Source organism: Phodopus roborovskii, unplaced genomic scaffold, assembly GCF_943737965.1.
Source record: "Phodopus roborovskii unplaced genomic scaffold, PHOROB, whole genome shotgun sequence".
NCBI lineage: Eukaryota > Metazoa > Chordata > Mammalia > Rodentia > Cricetidae > Phodopus > Phodopus roborovskii.
Window position 1 is genome coordinate 2,504,336 of NW_026126487.1, and position 20,479 is coordinate 2,524,814.

General features: G+C 38.7%; 1 protein-coding gene across 2 annotated transcripts in view; it reads left to right on the plus strand.

Annotated features, from left to right (window-relative positions):
- Fto (FTO alpha-ketoglutarate dependent dioxygenase) overlaps nucleotides 1-20,479 on the plus strand; it is a 345,911-nt gene that overhangs the window by 136,926 nt on the left and 188,506 nt on the right. For both annotated transcript variants that reach the window (XM_051195118.1, XM_051195117.1), the window contains exons 5-6: nucleotides 10,311-10,390; nucleotides 17,179-17,322. In XM_051195118.1, coding sequence (XP_051051075.1) covers nucleotides 10,311-10,390; nucleotides 17,179-17,322 — 224 coding nt within the window. The remainder of the gene's footprint in view (nucleotides 1-10,310; nucleotides 10,391-17,178; nucleotides 17,323-20,479) is intronic.

Below are 20,479 nucleotides of genomic sequence, written 5' to 3' on the forward strand. Positions count from 1 at the left end.
GATTAAAGGTGAATCTTCCCACCTCAAAAGACTCAGATAAAAGTGGGCCTTCTCACTTTGAATGACTTAACTATGAGACAGATATCTCACAGGTGTACCCAGCTTCTTGAGTTTTAGGTAATTCTAGTTGTAGTCTAGTTGACACCAAGAATAATCATCTCAGGAATAGAGGCAGCAGATTCTGAGAGCTTGAGCCAGCCAATCTTTCTGGAAGGGTGAGCTCCTGGATCAGAGGTAGACCCAGTGCAAAGCACCAAATGGAGGCATCCATTATCCTGCCCTCGCTCTGCATTTGTGTCCATTCAAGTGAATGCACTGTGTATGGGGGAGGCGTGCGTGCATGTGCGTGCGTGCGTGCATGTGTGTGTGTGTGTGTGTGTGTACTCATTATTTTTCTGATCACTGTTAGTGATTACTTAAGAGGGGAAGAGTTATTGCCATTTGAGGGTGCCATTGTGGGGTGTATTCTAATGTTCATGGTAGTAGAAGTTTTGTCTGAGCATCTTCTCATCTTGGTGGACGAGGAAGCAGAAAGAAATGAATGCTGCTGTTCAGCTTGCTCACTTTCTCCTTTTCCCCATCTTATTCCATTCAGATTGCTAGCCCACTGTCATCCACATTTAACATCAGTCTTTACCCTCAATTAATTATTCCTCTCTGAAATGTCCTCACAGACACTCCCAGAAGTGTGCCTCATTCTCCTAGGTGACTTTATCCACTCAAGTTGACAGTGAGGCTCCATCTATGTCTGTCTGTCAATATATGTCAGTCTGTCATCTCTTTTAGTGATTTTGTTATTTTAGATTCATAACAAAGCTTCAGAAATGTTTCTACTGTCCCATGTATGCACAGTCTCCCTCATTAGCAACACCCCACACTGAAGGGGTTTATTTATATAATCATTGAACTTGGATTGACACATCACTGTCACCCAAAGTTTATAGTTTGTACTAGGGTTTGCTTTTCATATTGTATTTTCTATGAGTTTTGAAAAACATAATTGTAACATAATTATAATTAGAACTATAGTGTCATATAATAGTTCCAATGCCTTGAAAACACTGCCTTATCTTGTTATCCATCTCTCCTTCCAAAGTCTTGAAAATTTTTGGGTTTTTAAATTTTTTATTTTTAATTTTTTAATTAATTAATTAGTTAATTAATTAATTTGTCTCTATAGGTCTATATCCCCCAGAGTTCTATATCTCACAGAGGTGAGATCCTACAGTGGGCAGCCTTTTCAGGTTACCTTCTGGCATTAGTACCTTGGACTTAAGGTTCCTGTGTATTTGTTTTCTGTTTGAAAGCTTACTTCTTTTTAGGGCTGAATATTATTCCACTGTTGAGTGTACCACAGTCAATTCATTCACTTACTACTGAAGGACATCTCTCTTGGGGCCAGCTTTTAACCACCTTGGATAAAATACCCATAACATGTGTGTTTCCATGTGGGCATAAGCATCCAGTTGTTCCAGAAGCATTTGTTGGAAAGACTGTCATTGCTCTATTTTATAAATTTCCTATGCTCCCTTGTCTGTGACCAGATGGCTTAATTTCTGTTTCATTGATCTATGTATGTGCCTTTATGTAGCTTTAAAGTATAATCCTTGTGTGAAGCCATGCTATTTCTTAGAATTAACTTCTTCCTCAATATTGTATTAGCTTTTCTGGGCTCTTCCTAGCTCACCTTAAACATTACAAATAGTTATTTTGCTGGGATTTTCACTGGGTTTGTGCTGAATGTGTAGAACAGGCTGAGCATAGCTGATATCTTGACAGATATCTTAGTCCCATGAATGTGGAACAGCTTTGCACATGCTTAGTTGGTTAACTCCTCCACCATAATGACTTTCCTCATACAGGTCTCTTACTTTGCAGTGCTAAGGGTCCAATTCTGAATCCATATATGCTAAACAAGTGTTTTGCCCCCCAGTCCTAGGTTGTATACATATTTTGGATATCTTATTTAATTAAGTATATGCTAATATAAATCATATTAATTTCATTGTTACTGACTGAATAGAAAGTTATTTTTAATTTTAATCTTGTACAGCCTTGACAATGGCTAATTGCTTATTCGGTGTGGGGTGGCTTTTGTTGTTATTTTGTTTGCTTATTTTGTGTGTGTGGATTACTTTGCTTTTCTGCATTGACAGTCCTGTCAGATGTGAACAAAGATAGTTTTTCTTTTGTCCAGATCTGTATAGCTTTCAGATCCTTTTTGTTCGTAGCCAGAGCTTGTCTGGTGTTGCAAGAAGTGGTGAGAGGAAAGGAACTGAGGTTGTTATGTTAGCGTCCCGCCCTTAAGTATCATCTGTGGGGCTTTGGGGTTGGGTTACGAGTTTGTTTGTATTCTCTATGGGAAATTCTCTCTTTCTGGCTTGCTGACCGTTTTCATCATGAATGGATGTTAGATTCTATCACATTGTTATCTGTATCTGTTGGTTTGATCATTCATTTCCTTAGCTTTTTGATTAGATGGATTACATCAAGTGATTTTCAGATGTTGAACCTGTCTTCCATCCCATGTGGTCACCATGAATAATTCCTTTAATTCACTGTTGAATTCAATTTGCTAAGATTTATTTGAGGAGTTTTGCCCCTGGGCTAATGAAGAGTTGTGCTTTAGTTTTCTTGTACATTTTTCTGTGTTCGGCATTAGGGAAAGGCTGACCTCATAGAACGAGTATCCATACTTTCACCTCCTTAGAGGCTGCCTAAACTTTCTCCCATCATTGTCTGATGGAATATAATGCTGTTTAGATAAATTTCTTTTTGTTTTGGAAGATTATTAATTATATATTAATAAGGATGGAACTACTTGTATTGTGTATTTATGTTATTTGTATGTGATATTTAGCATTTTATACTTTTCAAGAAAGTGGTCCAGTTAACCGAGATTATCAGATTTAAGAGGCAGGAATAGTTGTGGCATTCATGTACTATTTTTCAATGCCCATGGTATCTGTAGTTTTGTCAACTCATTAATTTCTGATATTAGTAATTTGTATTTTGTTGCAATTTTTTCTCAGTTTATCTCGAGTCTTATTTGTTTTGTTGGTGTTTTGGCTGAAGCAACGTTTGACTTCATAGATTCTATTGGTTGTCCTTTTTATTTTTTAAGTATAATTTAATGTTTTCATATATATACATATATATATATATAAATTCTCAGTTGTGTTATGTTTTTATGTAAGGACATTTTCTTTTATTATTATTATTATTATTATTTTACATGTCGATCCCAGTTCCCTCTTCCTCCCTCCCTCTTACGCTCTCTCAACCCCTCACATGCACCCTGACCACCTCCCATCCCCCCACCCCCATTCCACATGTAGGGCTATGTCATCCAGGTGGTGTCAACATCTGGCAGTACTTAGATTAATAGAAATGGGTTAATTTTTAAGACAGAGCTAGCCAATAAGAAATGATAGTAACTGACCAACAGCATTTATATCAAATACAGAGTCTCTGTGTTATTTGGGGCTGGCATGGCAGTGGGACCAGACCGGCAGGAAAAAACTTTACTCATAACATATGGCTCAGCCATTAAAGGCTAGGCTCACAACCAAAAACGTAAGGACATTTTCATATAAGAATATATTGTACTTTGAACATATTCCCATTTTCTATTTTTATTTCACTAATTTATCTTCATGTTAATAGTTTTTTTTGTGTTGATGCCAGAGCACTTTACTCTCCTTTTTCCAGTTTTCTGAAATGGAAGCTCAGGTTATTGGTTTCAGTGCTTTCTTCCTTTTAAACATATGCATTTACTGCTAGGACATTTTCTCCGAGAAGTTTTCTGTGCATTCAACATGTTCCTGTGACTTGCTGTGGTGCACACAGCTTGATGTGTAAATGCTTGGTCCCTTACAGAGAGTGCTGCTGCTGATTCACTTACAATGATGGAAACATCCACCATCCATGGTTATCCATTGGTGAATCTTATCTAAGTAGACAGTGAAAGGTAGGACCTGTTTGGAGAATGTAGGTCACTTGGCGGGTACTGGGGTGGGGGAGATCATTGGAGGGGATTCCTGTTTCTTTCTGTTCCATGCCCACAATGAAGTGAGCATCTTCCTCCACTGTGCCTCTTTGTCAAAGTATTTATGCCTTGATTTAAGCCTAAAAAATGATGGTGCCAGCAGCTGTGGTCTCATAATTTATCTTCCTCCTCTTAGTTGACCCTCTGAAGGTTAAAATGAAATGAAAGGTCAGTAGAATTTTATTTTAATTTCAATTCATCATCTTTTATAATTTTTCTTGAGATGTTTTTCTGTGACTTGTATTGTGTAGAGGTATATTTTTCAATCTCTACATGTTTGGGGATTTTTCTTACTATCTTTCTGTTAATCATTTTATTGCTGCTGCTATGAATTCCTTTGTGGTCTGAGAGCAGATATGGCATAATTCTAGGAGGTTTAAATGTAGTAATGCATAGGAGATGGTCCAGAAAGTTGTCTCCTGTGGAGTCCGTTTCATCCGCACTTAGAAATACATAACTGTTGTTAGATAAAACACTCTTGATGTCTGATGAATTCGGCTGACTAATGATATTGTTGAGCTCAGTTATTTCTTCAATGATTTTCTTCTGCTGTATCTTTCCTTTTTTGACAGAGGAATTTTTAAATGTCCATCTCTAATCCTCACAGTGCTATCAGGTTTTCTTACATATTTTTGAAGTTCTATACAGATAGGTGGGTATACATTAAGGATTTGTTTGTTTTCTCAGAGCCAAAGGGTTTATGGTTGTATCATGTTCTCCCTGAAGCCTGCTCTTTGATGTTAATCTAACCACATTCGCTGTTTTTTTATACTATGCATTATTCAATATGTTTATTATGAATTGTTTCTCTATTTTCAGTTTCTATTTGCTCACCGAGTGCTTTGCAGCCACAGAGGTGTCCAGCTCTGCGTTTGGTGAAACCACATGCAGGACAAAGAGAAACACCTCAAGATGGCTTGTCATAAGAGTCCCCCGTGATAATCCAGAATCCTAGCTACCCTGTGCCTCTCTTTTCACCTGACTTTCTCTTGATTAATGCAGTATGGTATACTTTTCTCCAGTCTTTTACTTAAAGGAGTTTTGCTTTGGTTTTGCTTACATTGTTTTTCTTATTGACAACATTTAGTTGGGCTTTTCTTTTTGAACTTTGACAATCTCAACTTTCTCAATAAAATTCAGAAACGATTTTCAAGTTTCATATCCAAGAAGCAAACCTACCACCTTGGGGATAGCAGCTACATACACTACATAGCTTGTAGTCAGTCTGGAACATTACATGGATCAAAAACTCCAAGCTCATTTCTTGCCCTTTCTCCTTCTCAGGAATTTGATGACTATGAATTTGGAAGTATTGAGTTTGTAGTCCCCCAGAGAGGCCACTATGGGAAAACTACACGTTAACTGGCCAAAGCCTAGAGCAGGAAGGAGCTGAAACCGGAACCAGTATGTCCGATGGTTTTCTTGTACTGCTTTTATAGCTGGGGTAGGACCACAACTCTGTCATTTCCAGTGTGATCTTAGGAGGTGACCCTCCCTCATTAAGCCTGAGTACCCTCCCCTGACAGCAACAACCTGAATTGTCCCAGGTCCTTTGAAAGCTACGGGCATATTTACATGACTGATTACTGATCTAGTTGACATAGTAACTGCATGTATGTGCTGCTTGCTTTCTTATTCTCTTCCCTTTCTGCTTTCGTGGTGTTGAATATTTTGTATGATTCTTTTTTTTCTTTTTGTTTTTTTTCTGTTTAAATATCATCGGTACTTTTCTCTTTTTTAGTCTTTGAAGCAGTGCCCTGGAATTTATAAACTATGTTTACAGCTAATCCGGCTGTCTTTAAAAAAACATTCTACTATGGAGTAATCGCTGAGGTACACTAACATAACAAAATATTTCTGATTCCTCACCTCATATTTATATCCTTCCTGTCATTTATTGCAGTCCACATAGACACACATGACGAGTTGTTGTTGTTGAGAACAAGGATAAAGGCGGAAGATTTGAAAATTGAAAATTTGCCTCTTCCTTCCAAGAGGGTTTTTTTTTTTTTTTTTTTTCCTTGCTTCTGGAGACTCAAGTTTCAGACACACATTATTTTTCTTAGGACAAGCTTTAACATTTTTTAAGTGAGTTCAAACAATTATTTTGGTTTTCATTTGTCTGACAAAGTCTGTATTTCTCCTTTACCTTGAAGGATAATCTCATATGGTAGAGCTCTAGGTTGCCCACCTACCATTGGCAGTGCTAAATATTTAACTTCTCACTTTTCTTTCTTGCACAGATTCTGTGGAGGAATCAGTTATCTTTTTTTTAATCTTTGTACCCAACTAGATTAACTGTTTTCCCTTCTGGATTCATTTAAAAAAAAAAAAAATTGGCTTTGTTTTCCTGAAATTTAAATGTGATACTCCATTGTGCAGGTGTAGCCCAGTGGTGGAGTACATAGCTTAGCATGCCCTGGGTTCAGCCTTAGCATCAATAAAACAAAACAAAACAAATGAAAACAATGAGTAGGACCTCAGCAAGTATGGGATGCTGTTTTGTTTTTTTATTAACACTTAACTTGGCTTGATGTTTTCTGAGCTGCTGTGGATTGGTGTGTGATGGTGACTTAGGGCAATTTTTACTCATCATTGCTTCTAATTTTCTCCTGTTTCTTTCAGTATTTTCCTTCTGGTATTCCCATTATACATATATTATACCTTTTATAGCCATATCATAGTTCTTCCATAGTCTACCTTTTCTAGTCCCCCCCCCCTTTGATTTTCAGTTTGGGAAGTCTCTATTAACATATCTTCAGCTTTGAGATCTTTCCTCTGTCATGTCCTGTTTGCTAATGAGCCCATCAGAAATGCTCAGCACTTCTGGTAGGGTTTTGATCTCGAGCATTTCTCTTTGATGATTAGAATCCCCACCCTTTGCTCAAGTTCTCCATCTGCTCTTGTATGTTATCTACTTTTCCCTTTAGATCCTTAGTATATTAATCACAGTTTTTAAAAATTAATGGTCTTGATAATTTTAACATTCTTGTCATATCTGACTGGTTATGATGTTTGCTCATTCTTTCAAGCTTGGCTTTTTGCCTCTTAGAATGCCTTTTCATATTTTTCATGATGTGTAACGGATGTCCCAGGTGAATAGAACTGCATTAAATAGGCTTTTAGTAAGGTGGTGAGGTATAGTGGGGAGAGGAATGGTTGATCTTAATGATTCCATCTTGGTCTTGTGTCTCTGGATTGTGAACTTCTCAAGATCTCAGAATTTTCTCTCCTACTTAGTTGGGACACTGCATTGTAGCACCTGGATTGATGCATTTCCTTTTCCAGTAAGGCATGACTATAGTTGGTGTATGTTTAAATCCTTGCTCATGGATGGTCTGAGGTACCAGGATTGGCCACTTTGATCTCCTGTGAAGTTGCTGACCTGCTTTCTGTTCCTGTGGCTTTCATGTTCATTAGAATAGCTGAGAAGTAGTCATACTGTCTTTGGAAAGTCACAAAAGTCTGAGAGTTTTTGATTTGGCTTCAGACATTTAGGTCTATGACCAATTTTGATTTACCAGGTTATTTAATTCTAGTCTGAAGAGATGACGACTCATTGGGAAATGTAAATCAAAAGCCCTGTATTGCTTCACACCCAATTGATAATGCTGTGATAAAAAGAAAAACAGAAACTAGCAAGTGTTGGTAAGATCTGGAGAAACTAGAAAGCTTGTGTGCTAATGATAGAAGTATAAACTATGGAAGGCTGAATGGAAGATAAGTGTTAAAACAGAATCACTATACAATCCACGAATCCCACTTCTGAGAATATACCAAATGAAATCAGTTATCCCAAAGAAATATCTGTACACCACTGTCATTTACAATCATGAAAAGATGGGAGTGCCCATGAACTAATGAATAGTTAAGCAGACCCTGGCATATGCTTACAATAGAATATTATTCAGCCTTTAAAAGGAAAGAAACTCTGACATGTTGCAAAATAAGTGATCCTTGAGGACATGATCTGCCATTAGCTAATGGCAGCAGATTATACTTTCAGGCCTTGTATTGTTAATTTACTTATGATCCTCTCTTATCTACCCAATACATGTTACCTAAAGCCCCTCTTACTTGGCCTGATCCTTATTTTGTTTATTCTTTCAAGCTATACTTTTAGAATTTTTTTTCCTTGGTGGATAATGTATTTCTGGTAAATGGCACTACATTAAACATGTCTTTAGTAAAGTGGTGAGGTGTGCAGAAGGGAAATGGTATGTACCTTATGGTTCAGTCTTGGTTTGGGGGGATTTTTTTGCTCTGCAATGTTGATGTGTTCTCATCCTTTTGAGGTCTTTTTAAATCATTCCTTTGTTTTGGAGTTTCTGTTTCTCTCTTTCTTTTTCCTTTTTTTTTTTTTTTTCTTTTTTTTTTTTTTCAAGACAGGTATTCTCTGTGTAACAGCTCTGACTATCCTGTAACTCAATCTGTACACCAGGCTGGCCTCAAACTCACAGAGATTCACCTGCCTCTGCCTCTGGAGTGCTGAGATTAAATGTGTGTGCCACTACTGCCCAGTGAGTTTCTTTTTTCATGTGTTTTTGTTCACTCATTTTTTTTCTTCTATACAGTCTAAATTTTCTTTACTCTCATTTAGTGGCCTTTAAATTTTCAGGTACTACATGTCTAATATTCAGAAGCTTCTGTTTATGTGTATAAGATTAAAGTTTATGTATGTAAAAGAAAGATCTGTACACGTCTTATGTGGATGTAGAGTTTTTCTTGTTTTTTTTTCAATGAATACGACTAGAGTATATGGTATTTGATATATGTCTATTTTGTTATTCTTTTCAATGACATTAAATTATGCCTCAATGGAAATTAATGTACTTAAATGAATTAAATTCTTTAGAGGGTTATATCTCTAACAATCCTTCTTCTGGTAGTAGTTTAACTTCGTTACTAAGGTGACTTTTCCTAAGGATGGCCTAGTACCTTGTCCTAGGAGCATTCCCTCTCCTGAGACCACTTTTTCATGTTCAGGAATGAGGTATGGGGTTTGCTCAGGTGCTGCTCTCTGATGCTTCTTTTTCATGCCTTGGGAATTTTCATTCACACACACAGTTCAGTGCTTAGTCAGTGACTGCAGCATGTCCTCCCCCGAGCCCCTCCCTCAATCTAGTACATCTAGGGATCTCACTGCCTTGGCCTTCTATTCTCTCACCTCTGTCCTTTCCTTCTCCCTCACTTCCCTACTCTGTCTTTGAACCCCTTTCTAGATAGTAAGTTAGGGCAGTTGTAAACCTGTCTTTGTTGTTTCTTCTCTCCTTGGGATCTGTTTCCCTGTGTTGGAAACCTTTGATTCCCTGTTTTGCTTTGCTACTTTTTATTATTTAAAAGCATTTAATTTTTAAAAGCAGTGGGCAAGCCCTGTTACTGTTATATCATGCTGTCCAGGAGCTGAATGAAGCCTTCAGTGGGTAAACCCTGTTACTGTTACATCTTGCTGTCAGGGAAGCTAAAGCCTTCCATTTGTCCTTTTTAAGTTATTGTTTGTCTTGGTAGCTGGTAGAGGCACCTACTGTTCAGTTCTTGTCTTGTCTCTGTAATAATTGAGGCAGTGCCCTGAGTGAATGTGATAGAGACTCTGTTTGGCAATAGCATTAGTATTTAGAATACACAGGGACCTGGGTTCTGATTTGTCTCTTTGTGCTTGGGGTTTTAGGAGTATTCTTCAAGTAATGGGGCACTACCCCTTTTTCCTTTCTGGTGCCATGGTCCATGGACTTGAATTTTGGTTCAAGAGTCCAACATGCTTGATTAGTTGTCAGGTCAAAATGACCTACTTTAAGTAGATAGATAAAGATGAACTTGGAATAAAAGATGTTTATTTCTAAATAATTGAAAAGGATTCTGGTTTCTGCTAAATATATAATTATAACTGTGAAAGAGGAAAGCTTAGTCTACAGATAGAAAACATGGAAGTAGATGAGCTTCTTACTTAAAACCACATGTCCGTATACCATGTTTGCCAAGGGCAGTCCTGGACTATTGATAGCATCTTGGTATGGGTGATTTACTTATGAAACCTATATGTGTACATATATGCAAGAATCCTAGTTTGAATGTGCAGTATTTATGTAGTCATCCTATTTACAAAGACCAGTTTACATAATATAAGGTATGTTAATTGGTATGTTAATTCCTTGGTGATTGTTGTTCCTTGGATGACACATTTACTGTTTACTTTGTGTTTTAGTTAAACGGTGACTAGTGTGTAGTAACTAATAAACAATTTCCTTTTTCATTTTTCCTGCAGACGACCTCAATGCCACCCACCAGCACTGTGTTTTGGCTGGTTCACAGCCTCGATTTAGTTCCACCCACCGAGTGGCAGAGGTAAGCAAAAATAAGAACGTGATGATTCACACTTAACTGGAAGTGGCAGGAGTAGCTGAAGGAACAATTTATCATAGAGCTGCGGACGAGTGCCTAACCGGAACATCACTCTCATCTAGTTTGCCTTTAGTCTTTATTTATTTACTTTTTAGCTCTGGGTTGTAATGGCTGTAGTTTTCAAATTTATTCATGGTATAGGATAAGCCTATTTTGCCTTTTGGAGCTATTTCTTTAAAAAAAAATTATTACATGTATTACATGTCTATAGTGTGTGTGTGTGTGAGAGAGAGAGAGAGAGAGAGAGAGAGAGAGAGAGAGGAGAGAGAGAGAGAATGTGTGTGGAGGTCAGAGGGTATCTTATAAGGGTCAATTTCTTCCACTGCGTAGATCCCAGGGCTGAAACTCAATGTCCTCAGGCTTGGCATCAAGTATCTTGCTAACTGAGCCCTCTTACCAGCCAAGGGTTTTATTTCATGAAGTAGGTAAATGTCATCACATATGCTGATAACTATACTTCCATGGGTAACCATGCCTGCCATGGGTCAAGAGCAAAGAAAATGAGGTGAATTTGTTTGCTTGTGTATATGTTCTTGTTTTCAAATGGCTGAGATCAACATTTCCCTTGCTTTTTGGTTGGACAAGTAGACATATAAATGTATATTTATGAGAAGCTTACAGCAATGTCAGAGAACTTCGGGGGTCCCCTATCATGTTCCCAGCCCAGTGGCTGGGCAACGGCTGGTAGTCAGACTATCATCTGTGATCAGAATGGAAATTATAAGATGAGAAACATGTCTAGCAGTCACTCTTGGGTTTTATAGAGCAGGAAAGTAATGACAAGAATTCTAGACTGGCTTCCTATCCAAGTCTTAATTAATGAATGAACTAATTACAGGTTGCTAGAGTCTAAGTCCAAGGCTTCTCACATGTTAGGCAATCACTGAGCAACAACTCCAGTCCCCTAGCTTATTGACTGTGCTTTGCCTTATAGTTTGACTCTTCAGAGGATATGTGTGGGGGTATAGGGCAGAAGAAATTAACCTTGTAGAACTTCACAGGTCTTGGCAGCCCTTAGGCTGCCCAAGACCACTGAATCAGGCAACAAACCCCATGCCTTTTCCTGGTAAATTGAGCGTTATGGTGCTGTTTAGCAGAAAGGGCAGACATATTTTCACAATTGCCAGCAGGCCCACCAGTCATTCTGTCTTCCTTTACTGCAATCTTTTCTTTGCTATCCACTCATGCTTTGAACATTTCAGTGTTTGTTTTATTGACCTGCATTGCAAGCATGGGAATTAGAGTCTCCCACATAGCTAGTATGCCCAACTCTTATACTCTACCTTTAGTTTGTTTGGGGAGAAAATGTTAAATACAAACATATAAATTCTTATCTTAGATTGTTGGAGTTGTTTCTTTGAGAGGTAAATGCCATTGGCAAGTGTCATTAGTTCTAAGTAAGTTCTATTAAGAAGGAGGGAGGATAAGAAACAGAGAGGAGATGGAATAATTATAGATCATGTGCTGTGGTACAGAATGACTCCATTTCTTTTTGTAGTCATCTGTCTAGATATAATCCTCTCAAGAGTCCTGTTCTTGTCAGCCACTTGAGTATGTGCTATGTAAGCCTGTCTCCCTACATCTTTCATAATCTAACCTGTAAGAGTAGACAGATAGGCATATTAGTGTGGTATTCAAAGGACCTGTGGCCACTGAAGAATGAATTGGTTGGAATATATATTTGATGGGGATACCAACATTCTTGAATTCATATGATTCTTGGTGTACAATGAGTTATTTCATCTAAGTCCTTTGGAACAGTGAATGGGACTGTCAGAGACTCCTTGTGGGAACTTACTCCATCTCTGTGTTCACTAGAGTGGACATAAAGCAAGAGATAGTAAAAAATCTTCATTATGAAAATGTCTACTCAATGAGAGCTGCTATTCAGAAGGGATTTTATTTCATTCACTTAGCGGATTTTCATTAACTGACACTCAAGGTATTCTTTTAGCCAGTTATAAACAGGAACAGATGATTCATTAGTATCTCCAAGATGACTACAAGTCAGGTGTGGTGGTATGTGCCTATAGTTGCAATACTCTAGATGCTGAGGAAGGAGCTTACACGTTCCTGTCCAGCCTGGGCTACAGAAGATGCTTACAGATAGGAGCAAGAATAGTGCAGAATATGAGATCGTGGAAATGAAGAAATGAAGTTGGGAAGTTAGGACGTATCCTGCCCTCCAGCTTTGATTCCTTTTCCCATGTGGACCAATTTTATGCTGTCCATTCGTTACTTCAAAAATATCCTTGAGCTTACGTTTCCCAGATTAACCATAACTATCTTTGTACCTTTTGTATTTTTAGGCCATATTTTGAGCATTTATTCACTTTAAATGGAGAGAGGGGCTGTGCATAATGGGTCTCTGGGAAGACAACATTTATCCAGGTCAGGCTGGGAATGTAGTTGAATTGGTAGAGCAGTTCCCCAATGTTTTTGATCACCAGGCATCTATAAGCAGAACATGTGGTGTGCGCCTATAACCCCAGCACCTGGGAGGTAGAAACAGGAAGATCAGAAGTTCAAGGTCATCCTTGGCCTCAGAGCAAGTTTGGGGCCTGCCTGAGATATGTGAAACTGTTTCAGAAAAGAAAAATTACTTATAGTCTATGTGGTTTATTTCAACCACGTGACATTTTTAATAATTGGATACCTGTAATATTAATTATTTAAATGCCTTTTCTGTATTTTATCAGTCAGTAAATGACTGGAGCAACAGGCTGCTCTTATAAATAAAGTTTTATTGGAACACAGCTACACTCAATTTGATTATATACTGTTTACTGCTGCTTTGGCCTTTCTGTGATAGAGCTGAATATTTGTGGCTTATAAGTCCAAAATATTTAGTGGCTAGTTTTAGAATAAACACTGTTAGTCTTACTATACATGATTCTGAGTATATAGGATTTTGGGTGGGCAAGCATCCTAAAATTGAAAATAATTTTTAAAAATCACTATTTTAGTGCAACTTTATTTCCAGAACAACATGACTACTGAAGTAAAAACTGATAGCATTCGGTGCTCATTACACTACTGAAGCTATGTGTTCTGCACATCTTGTGGGTTTAGTCTTTGGAGCTCTTCATAGGGCTATGTGCACAACAATACTCACTTCTCCAGTCTCCTATACATTTGGGAATCAAACTTGAGAGCTAATTCAGTAAAAGAGAATTGATAGAGGCTTATCTAGCATGGACAATAAATAGGGAAAGCTGGGCAGATCCTTGGTGCCTCTCGTGAGTTAATGAAATCGACTCAGCAATACTGGAGTGTCAGTTTGAATCCTTACCTGTGTGTAGGTTCTGAAAACCAGTGCATGCTTCTGTTGATGTACAGATGGAAACTCAAAACCAGACATTGGTTCAGGTGACAGAATGTTTGTATCTTATTTAAAATGTTTCATTGCATCTTTTATTATTGTTTCCACTGATCAAAGAAAGGAAAGGCTTCATTCTCAAACACTGCAGTACCTCTTGTTTCTCTCAGTAGAAGAGGGAAAAGAAATTACTTGGACTTTTTGGCCCTCAGGTTTTCCAGGGTTGTCTCATCTTCGCGCATATTTGTGTCATATGATTTACCTGTGCTCCATCCCAAAAATGACTGGCTGTTGCACTAGTAGGAAGCAGATTGTCTTGTGGAAATGGCAGTGCTGTTCCTTGCAGTTAGTGGCAGAGAAAGGTGTGTGTGCGAAAATTGGTTGTGTGGGAGCAGAAATGTTACTATTGGCTCTTTATTTGATTTTAGTTTTATTTCCGGAATGTTCTGGAGATTCCAGAATGTTTTCTTATGTATAATTATTTTTAAATATTCAGCCAGTCCAAAATTTTAAAAGTATGTAAAGTTATATACTCTCTTTTCTTCCCCCAGATAAATTAGTTCTGCCTTCCTAAAGATCACTAAATGTTAACAAGTTTGTGTTACCATTTCAGTGATAATATGTAGCAGTCTAAGACAGGGGCACACATGTGTTAGCCTTCCTGTACCCCTTTCTATATCTTTTGTTTTGTCTCAGAAACCTTACTGATAATTACCTACCAACAAGTGATTCTTAGCTTTGCCTGGGCCTTGGGCTTTCAGATTTGACAGTTAAGGCATAAATAACCCAGGAAAGAAATAGAAAGCACGAACTTCATCACAAAGTTAAAAATTCTTTGTACTTCAAAGTGAACTGTCAACAAAGTAAAAACAGAGTGGAAGAAAGTATTAACACGCCACATATCTAATAAGTATAATTAGAATATAAAAAGAATCTTTAAAAGTCAGTCATTCAAAAGAGAAATGATTTTGTTTAAAATGGTGAATGAGATAGACATGTGCCAGTGAGGTATTAAAATAGCTAAGAGCGCATGAAAAATGCACAAGATAGTTGAGAGTGTGGCTCAGTGGGAAAGCATCTGCTTGCCATGTACAAAGCCCTGGATTCCCTCCCCAGTACTGAAAGCAAGTAAAGAAATAAATGAAAAGGTATATCATCAGAAGATTGCCAATAAAACTGTAGTTAGATACCATTCTCACACACCAGGCTGGTAAGAGTCAAATGAAGGCAATCAGTGTCGGCAAGGCTATGCAGAAACAAGATCACAGCCTGTGCTGCTGGAAGGAATGCACTATATTCTGTAGTGACTTTGGTGTAGTCTGGCTCTTCAGAAAGCTACTGGCACTCTGTGGCATAGCAATCCTGTCCCTGGGTATATGGGCGAGAGAAATGAAAACTTGTATGTGAATGCCCATAATAGCCTAAAACTGGACACAGCACAGATGCTCATCACATATCCATATAGTTGACTACTGTTTGACAATAAACAAGGCTGAAATATGGATGCACGCTGCAACAGGGATGAACCACAGAGACATACTAGTGTAAGAAGCAAACACAAAAGACCACATACAGCCAATGATTTTAATGACCTGCAAGGTTTAGAACAGGCATGTGCGTGGGTGTTTGCGTGCGTGGGTGTGACTTCAGCATCATCTCTTACAGCACAAAGCAAGTTAGCGCTGGTGGAAATTACGCCAAAGGGAAGAGTTTCCTTTAGAGTAACGGAGTACCCTGGAGTTAATTGTAGTTAATGGCAGCACAACTCTAAACACACTGAAAAACATGCCTAATTGTTCCTTTGAATAGTTGTACTTCATCATATGAATTAAATTTCAGTAAAGATTTCAATAAAGCTGTGACCAAAAAAAGGAATTAAACTTCAAAACATACAGGCCCACTCCTGAGTTCTTTATACCAATTACATATAAAGTTAGAAAGACAAAGTCCCTCATTTCTTTTTTTATGGCCATCAGTAAAGTTAGGCTGGGGCATGCTTAGTTCATCAATTGGCTCCACATTGACGGAGAGTGTAGGTTATTCCAGGTCTTAGATGTAGGAAATGGGCATGTGTGTGCTGGGCTTCACTGCATACTTAGGAAGCAGAAATAAAAATGGAATGCTTTTCTTGGTGGTTGCCACTTAGAAGCAGGTACAGGGGCACTTTGTGAGTAGGGTTCACCCCTCTTCTTCAGTGCTACCTACCCTCATGCACTCTGCTCCCTGGGGTCACCATATTAAAGTACATGTTAGTCTGGCTTCTGTTGTGGACACAAAACCTTAGTGTTTCCCAGGCTTATCTATGCCACGTTGTATAAAGAGGGCAATGATGGTTTCTATACCACAAGACTTGCTTGCAAGGGCTTTTCCACATGCTTGTTTTTTTGTTTGTTTGTTTAGATTTATTTATTATATATAGCATTCTGCCTGAATGTTTGCCTGCATACCAGAAGAGGGCACCAGATCTCATTATAGATGGTTGTGAGCCACCATGTGGTTGCTGGGAATTGAACTCAGGAACTCTGAAAGAGCAGCCAGTGCTCTTAACCTCTCTCTAGCCTACTACATGCTTGCTTTAAATTACCAATATTAAAGGAAAAATATTTTAAGGACACGTTTTCCTCAGACATCCAAAGTATATGTATCTTCTTATCACCCTAGGCAATCATTTCATTATGAAAATAAGTGAATTCATGCTGCATCTGTATCCTTGGCTTTTCCAATATATGCTTCTTCAAAGGGGTGTGTCCATTTGACCTTTCACCTTTCCACAGACCTACAGAGGGGTGGGCTAGCTGTCTCCATCCCCACTGATAAGGAGGGCTCAGCTTTGCCTTGATTGCACTTTGCAGCCTGAGCTCCATGGATTCCCTAGAACCTGTTGTAGGAAGGACTACAGTTTTTTACTATATGTAGAAAAAGGAAAGAAATTCATGGCCTTGAATTTGTAATATCACGCCCCCCCCACACACACTTTATTGCTGTTCTAGTTTATGTGCTTTGCTCCAAATTCTCTATTCTGCCTACCATTCTCCCCCATTGATACATTCATGACACAGGACAAAAATCACTATCTTTGACACTTTTGCTAACTGGTGATTCCCTGAATAATTGTTTATTGCATTTCTTCCACATTTAAGAGTCATTTTAACATGCTGCAGTATATGTAGAATGTGTACATAACCATGAGGTGTTGACACACCTTGGGGTGCATGTTATTTGGGGAGAGGAGTCCCACATAGTGAAGACAGCCCACAGCCTGTGGGACCGAGTGAGGCCTGGCTGGCGACACGGAGTCAGAGCCGGCCACACTGTAATTCTCACTTAGGAATCATGAGCTGTATGGCTAGCACAGAGCAGGGACAAATGTGAGCTTGGAGTCACTTGCAAACTTGTCCTTTTGTCTTGGCAGTGCTCGACAGGCACCTTGGATTATATTTTACAATGCTGCCAGGTGGCGCTGCAGAATATCCTCAACGACTCAGACAATGGTGACGTCACTCTGAAGTCCTTGGAACCTGCAGTTTTGAAAAAAGGAGAAGACATCCACAATGAGGTGAGGATGGCCAAGAAATTGCTAGATCTGGGACTCACCCCCCCCCCCCGGTTGCAGCTTCAAGAGTGTCTAACACAGGATATTGGAGTCAGAGAGGGCAGCTTACACCAACAATCACAATAGTCAGAGCCCAGCATGTTAGTGCTAACAAAGCATGGCAGCCACACAGCTTCTATGTAGCAGGAATCTATCCTCTTAGTCTGGACTGGGCAGCCCAAGAGCAAGACACTGGCAGTTTGGTTGTCTAGTTAGGAGCTATTTTTGGTTTCATAGATGCTACCTTCTCATTGGGTCTTTGCATAGTGGAAGGGACAGGGACTCATTGGGCCTTCTTTCTGTCTGCATTGATCTCTGCCCTCAGACTTAGTTACCTCCCCAAATGAGCTGTCACTTTGTGATGGGTAGGGTTTCACCATATGAATTTGGGTGCAAATGGCACAAACATTCAGACTGTTACTTTCCTCGAGATGGTTTCCATAGGAAATACACAATGGACAGGCAGCATGGCACTAGAAGGGTTACATTGTATGAGTAGAACCTTGAGACAAGGGAATGTACTTTTCTAATGGATTGGAAACATCTTTGTGTCAGGGAGATAGGGCAGCCCTTGAGGGTTAGCCCCAGGTGAACAGATAGAAGGTCTTGTAAATAAATATCCCATGTGCCTAGCATGGCTAGCACCTCCTCATTTCCCATTCTCCAAAGTCATCTTAACTTCAAGGTTAAGTTGGTGTGTCAGCTCATCATTAGGAGTTGTCCTGTTGTCGAACAAGCTGGCCTGGAATGGGGGTTGGTTTACTCACCCTGCTCTGTATTCTTAGTAGTTATCTAGTTTCTTGTTTGTTTTCCTCTTCCTTCAAGGCCATATGCCTTTTCTGGCCTAATTATAATTAAGCACTTTGAATGCTTTGAAGCCATCTGGGTTTAGGAATAAGCTTGTTTTCTAGCAAGACAGCATGAGAACTTCAGTCATAAGAAGGCAATGGCTTTTTTGGAGCCCCCATTTTAGGATGCAGAGAAAAGATTTCAATTCTTATATAAATAAAATTCCCCTCTTTCTTATTAAATTGGCTGTTTCTTTCTTCAAGCTGGTGGGTTCTAAAACTAACAATTTCTTCTAGAAGTGTCTCAGTGGGTAGCATGTTGGATACTCAGTTTCTTCTGCTCTGGAATGGCTTCGTGTGTGTCTGTGTAGCTGTAGCCTAGCACGCCCCTGCTCAAGTGACCTTAATAACTGAAGAAACACTGTAGATGGTATAGTGAGACATATACTCCTTAGGACATGTGCACAGCCTCATGAGCAAACCAATTGCTTGATCTGGAGCCAAATCAAGAGCCTGAACAAACATGGCAGAGAAAACCAACGCAGGCCCTCCTTGCTTTTTAGAGCAGTGGTGGCAATGTGGTGATGGTAGTTTTGAAATAGGGTGTTGGAATTCTTCTTCTTTTTGCCATTTTTTTTCTAGACAGACTCTTACTATGTATGTAGCTTAGGCTATACCAGGCTCAGTCTTGTGCTTCAGCCATGTGAGTACTAGGATCACAGGTGTGTACCGCCATCACTGGCTGTTGTAGACTTTGGTTCCCACTGTCTGAGTGCTCACTGACTGAGGTTCAGGCACACAGATGGCTCCTGTTTCTTTCCCCCTGACATATTCTCTTGGTGTTTCTGAGAGAAAGCTAAAACCCGTTAATCTCTTTTTGCTGTTCTGTGGAGAAGGCATGTAGAAGGTTGTGGTCATGGTCTCCTGGGTTGTACATGTGAACCTAGAACCACTGTACACTTGCTCTCATGGTTCCCTGTGATACAGAAGGCCTTTCATGATCTGTGGATCTCTGGGCTGCAGTCCACCTTCTTCTGCCCATTGGCTTTCAATTAGCTCTCTGTGGGAATTGCTCAAAAGTTTGGGTAATAATCTTCATTATGTGCATATTAGAAATCAGGCAGCTCCTTTAGAACTCTTCCTGTCTCATAGTCTCTTCCATTTCTAGTCATATGTGTGTGTGTATGTTTGTATGCATATACACATATATAAACATACATATAGGTTTTTATCTAAATTATGGTATATTTCTGTTTGGCTTCTTTTGCTTAACATGATGATCTCTAGTTCTATTATTTTCCTGGAAATGCCATGGTTGCTTTTTTTTGTTTTATCTTTTCTGTTTTTTCAGCTTAGTAAATTCTACTGTGTATGTATGTGTGTGTGTGTATACATACATATATATATATATATATATATATATATATATATCACATTTTTTTTTATCCATTCATCTGTTGATGGATATCTAGATTGGTTCCATACCTCTGCTGTTGTGAATAGTGTAGCATAGTGTGCTGACTTAGAGTCCTTTATGTATACATCTAGAAGTGGTATATTGCATCCTATGGTAGTTCCAGTTTTGTTTCTTGAGCGACCTCCATATTAACTCCATGATGTCTGCACCCATTTATACTCCTACCAACAATGAATAAGGGTTCTTCTGATTTTCCCACCTCCTCCCCACCATGTGTTGTCATTTATTTTCTTGATAACTTGGCTTCAGTGGAATTTCCAGGTGGTTTTAATCTACATTTTGCTAATGGCTAAAACTAAGGATGTTGTTTCTTCCTTTAGAACCATCTATTGAATTCATTCCATTTATTCACTTGATGAATCGATTTTGTGATATTTAGTTTGGGGAGGTCTTTTGGAGTCTAGGTAGTAATGCCATGTTGGGTATATATTTGACAAATATTGTTTTCCTGTTTTGTGGGGTTGTCTCTTCTTTTTGATAGTTTCTGTCTCTGTGCAAAAACTTTTTAATTTAATCTCATTGATAATTCTTGAGACTGTTTTCTGTGCTTTTGAGGTCTTTTCTAGAAAGTCCTTGCCTATGTCTATATTCAGAAATGTTTTGCCTTTCTTAGAAAATTCAGAATTTCATGTTTTATAGTAAGGTCTTTGATCTATTTTGAATTAATTTTTGTCTACAGAAAAAGATGTAAATCTTGTTTCTTTCTTTTATATGTGCATATTCAGTTTTCCCAGCACCGTTATTGAAGAGGAGGTCATTTTCCAATGTATCTTCTTGACATCTTGTAAGAGATCAGATGGTCCCAGTTATGTGGGTTTATTTCTGGGTACTCTTATTAAATTCCATTGGTCTGATT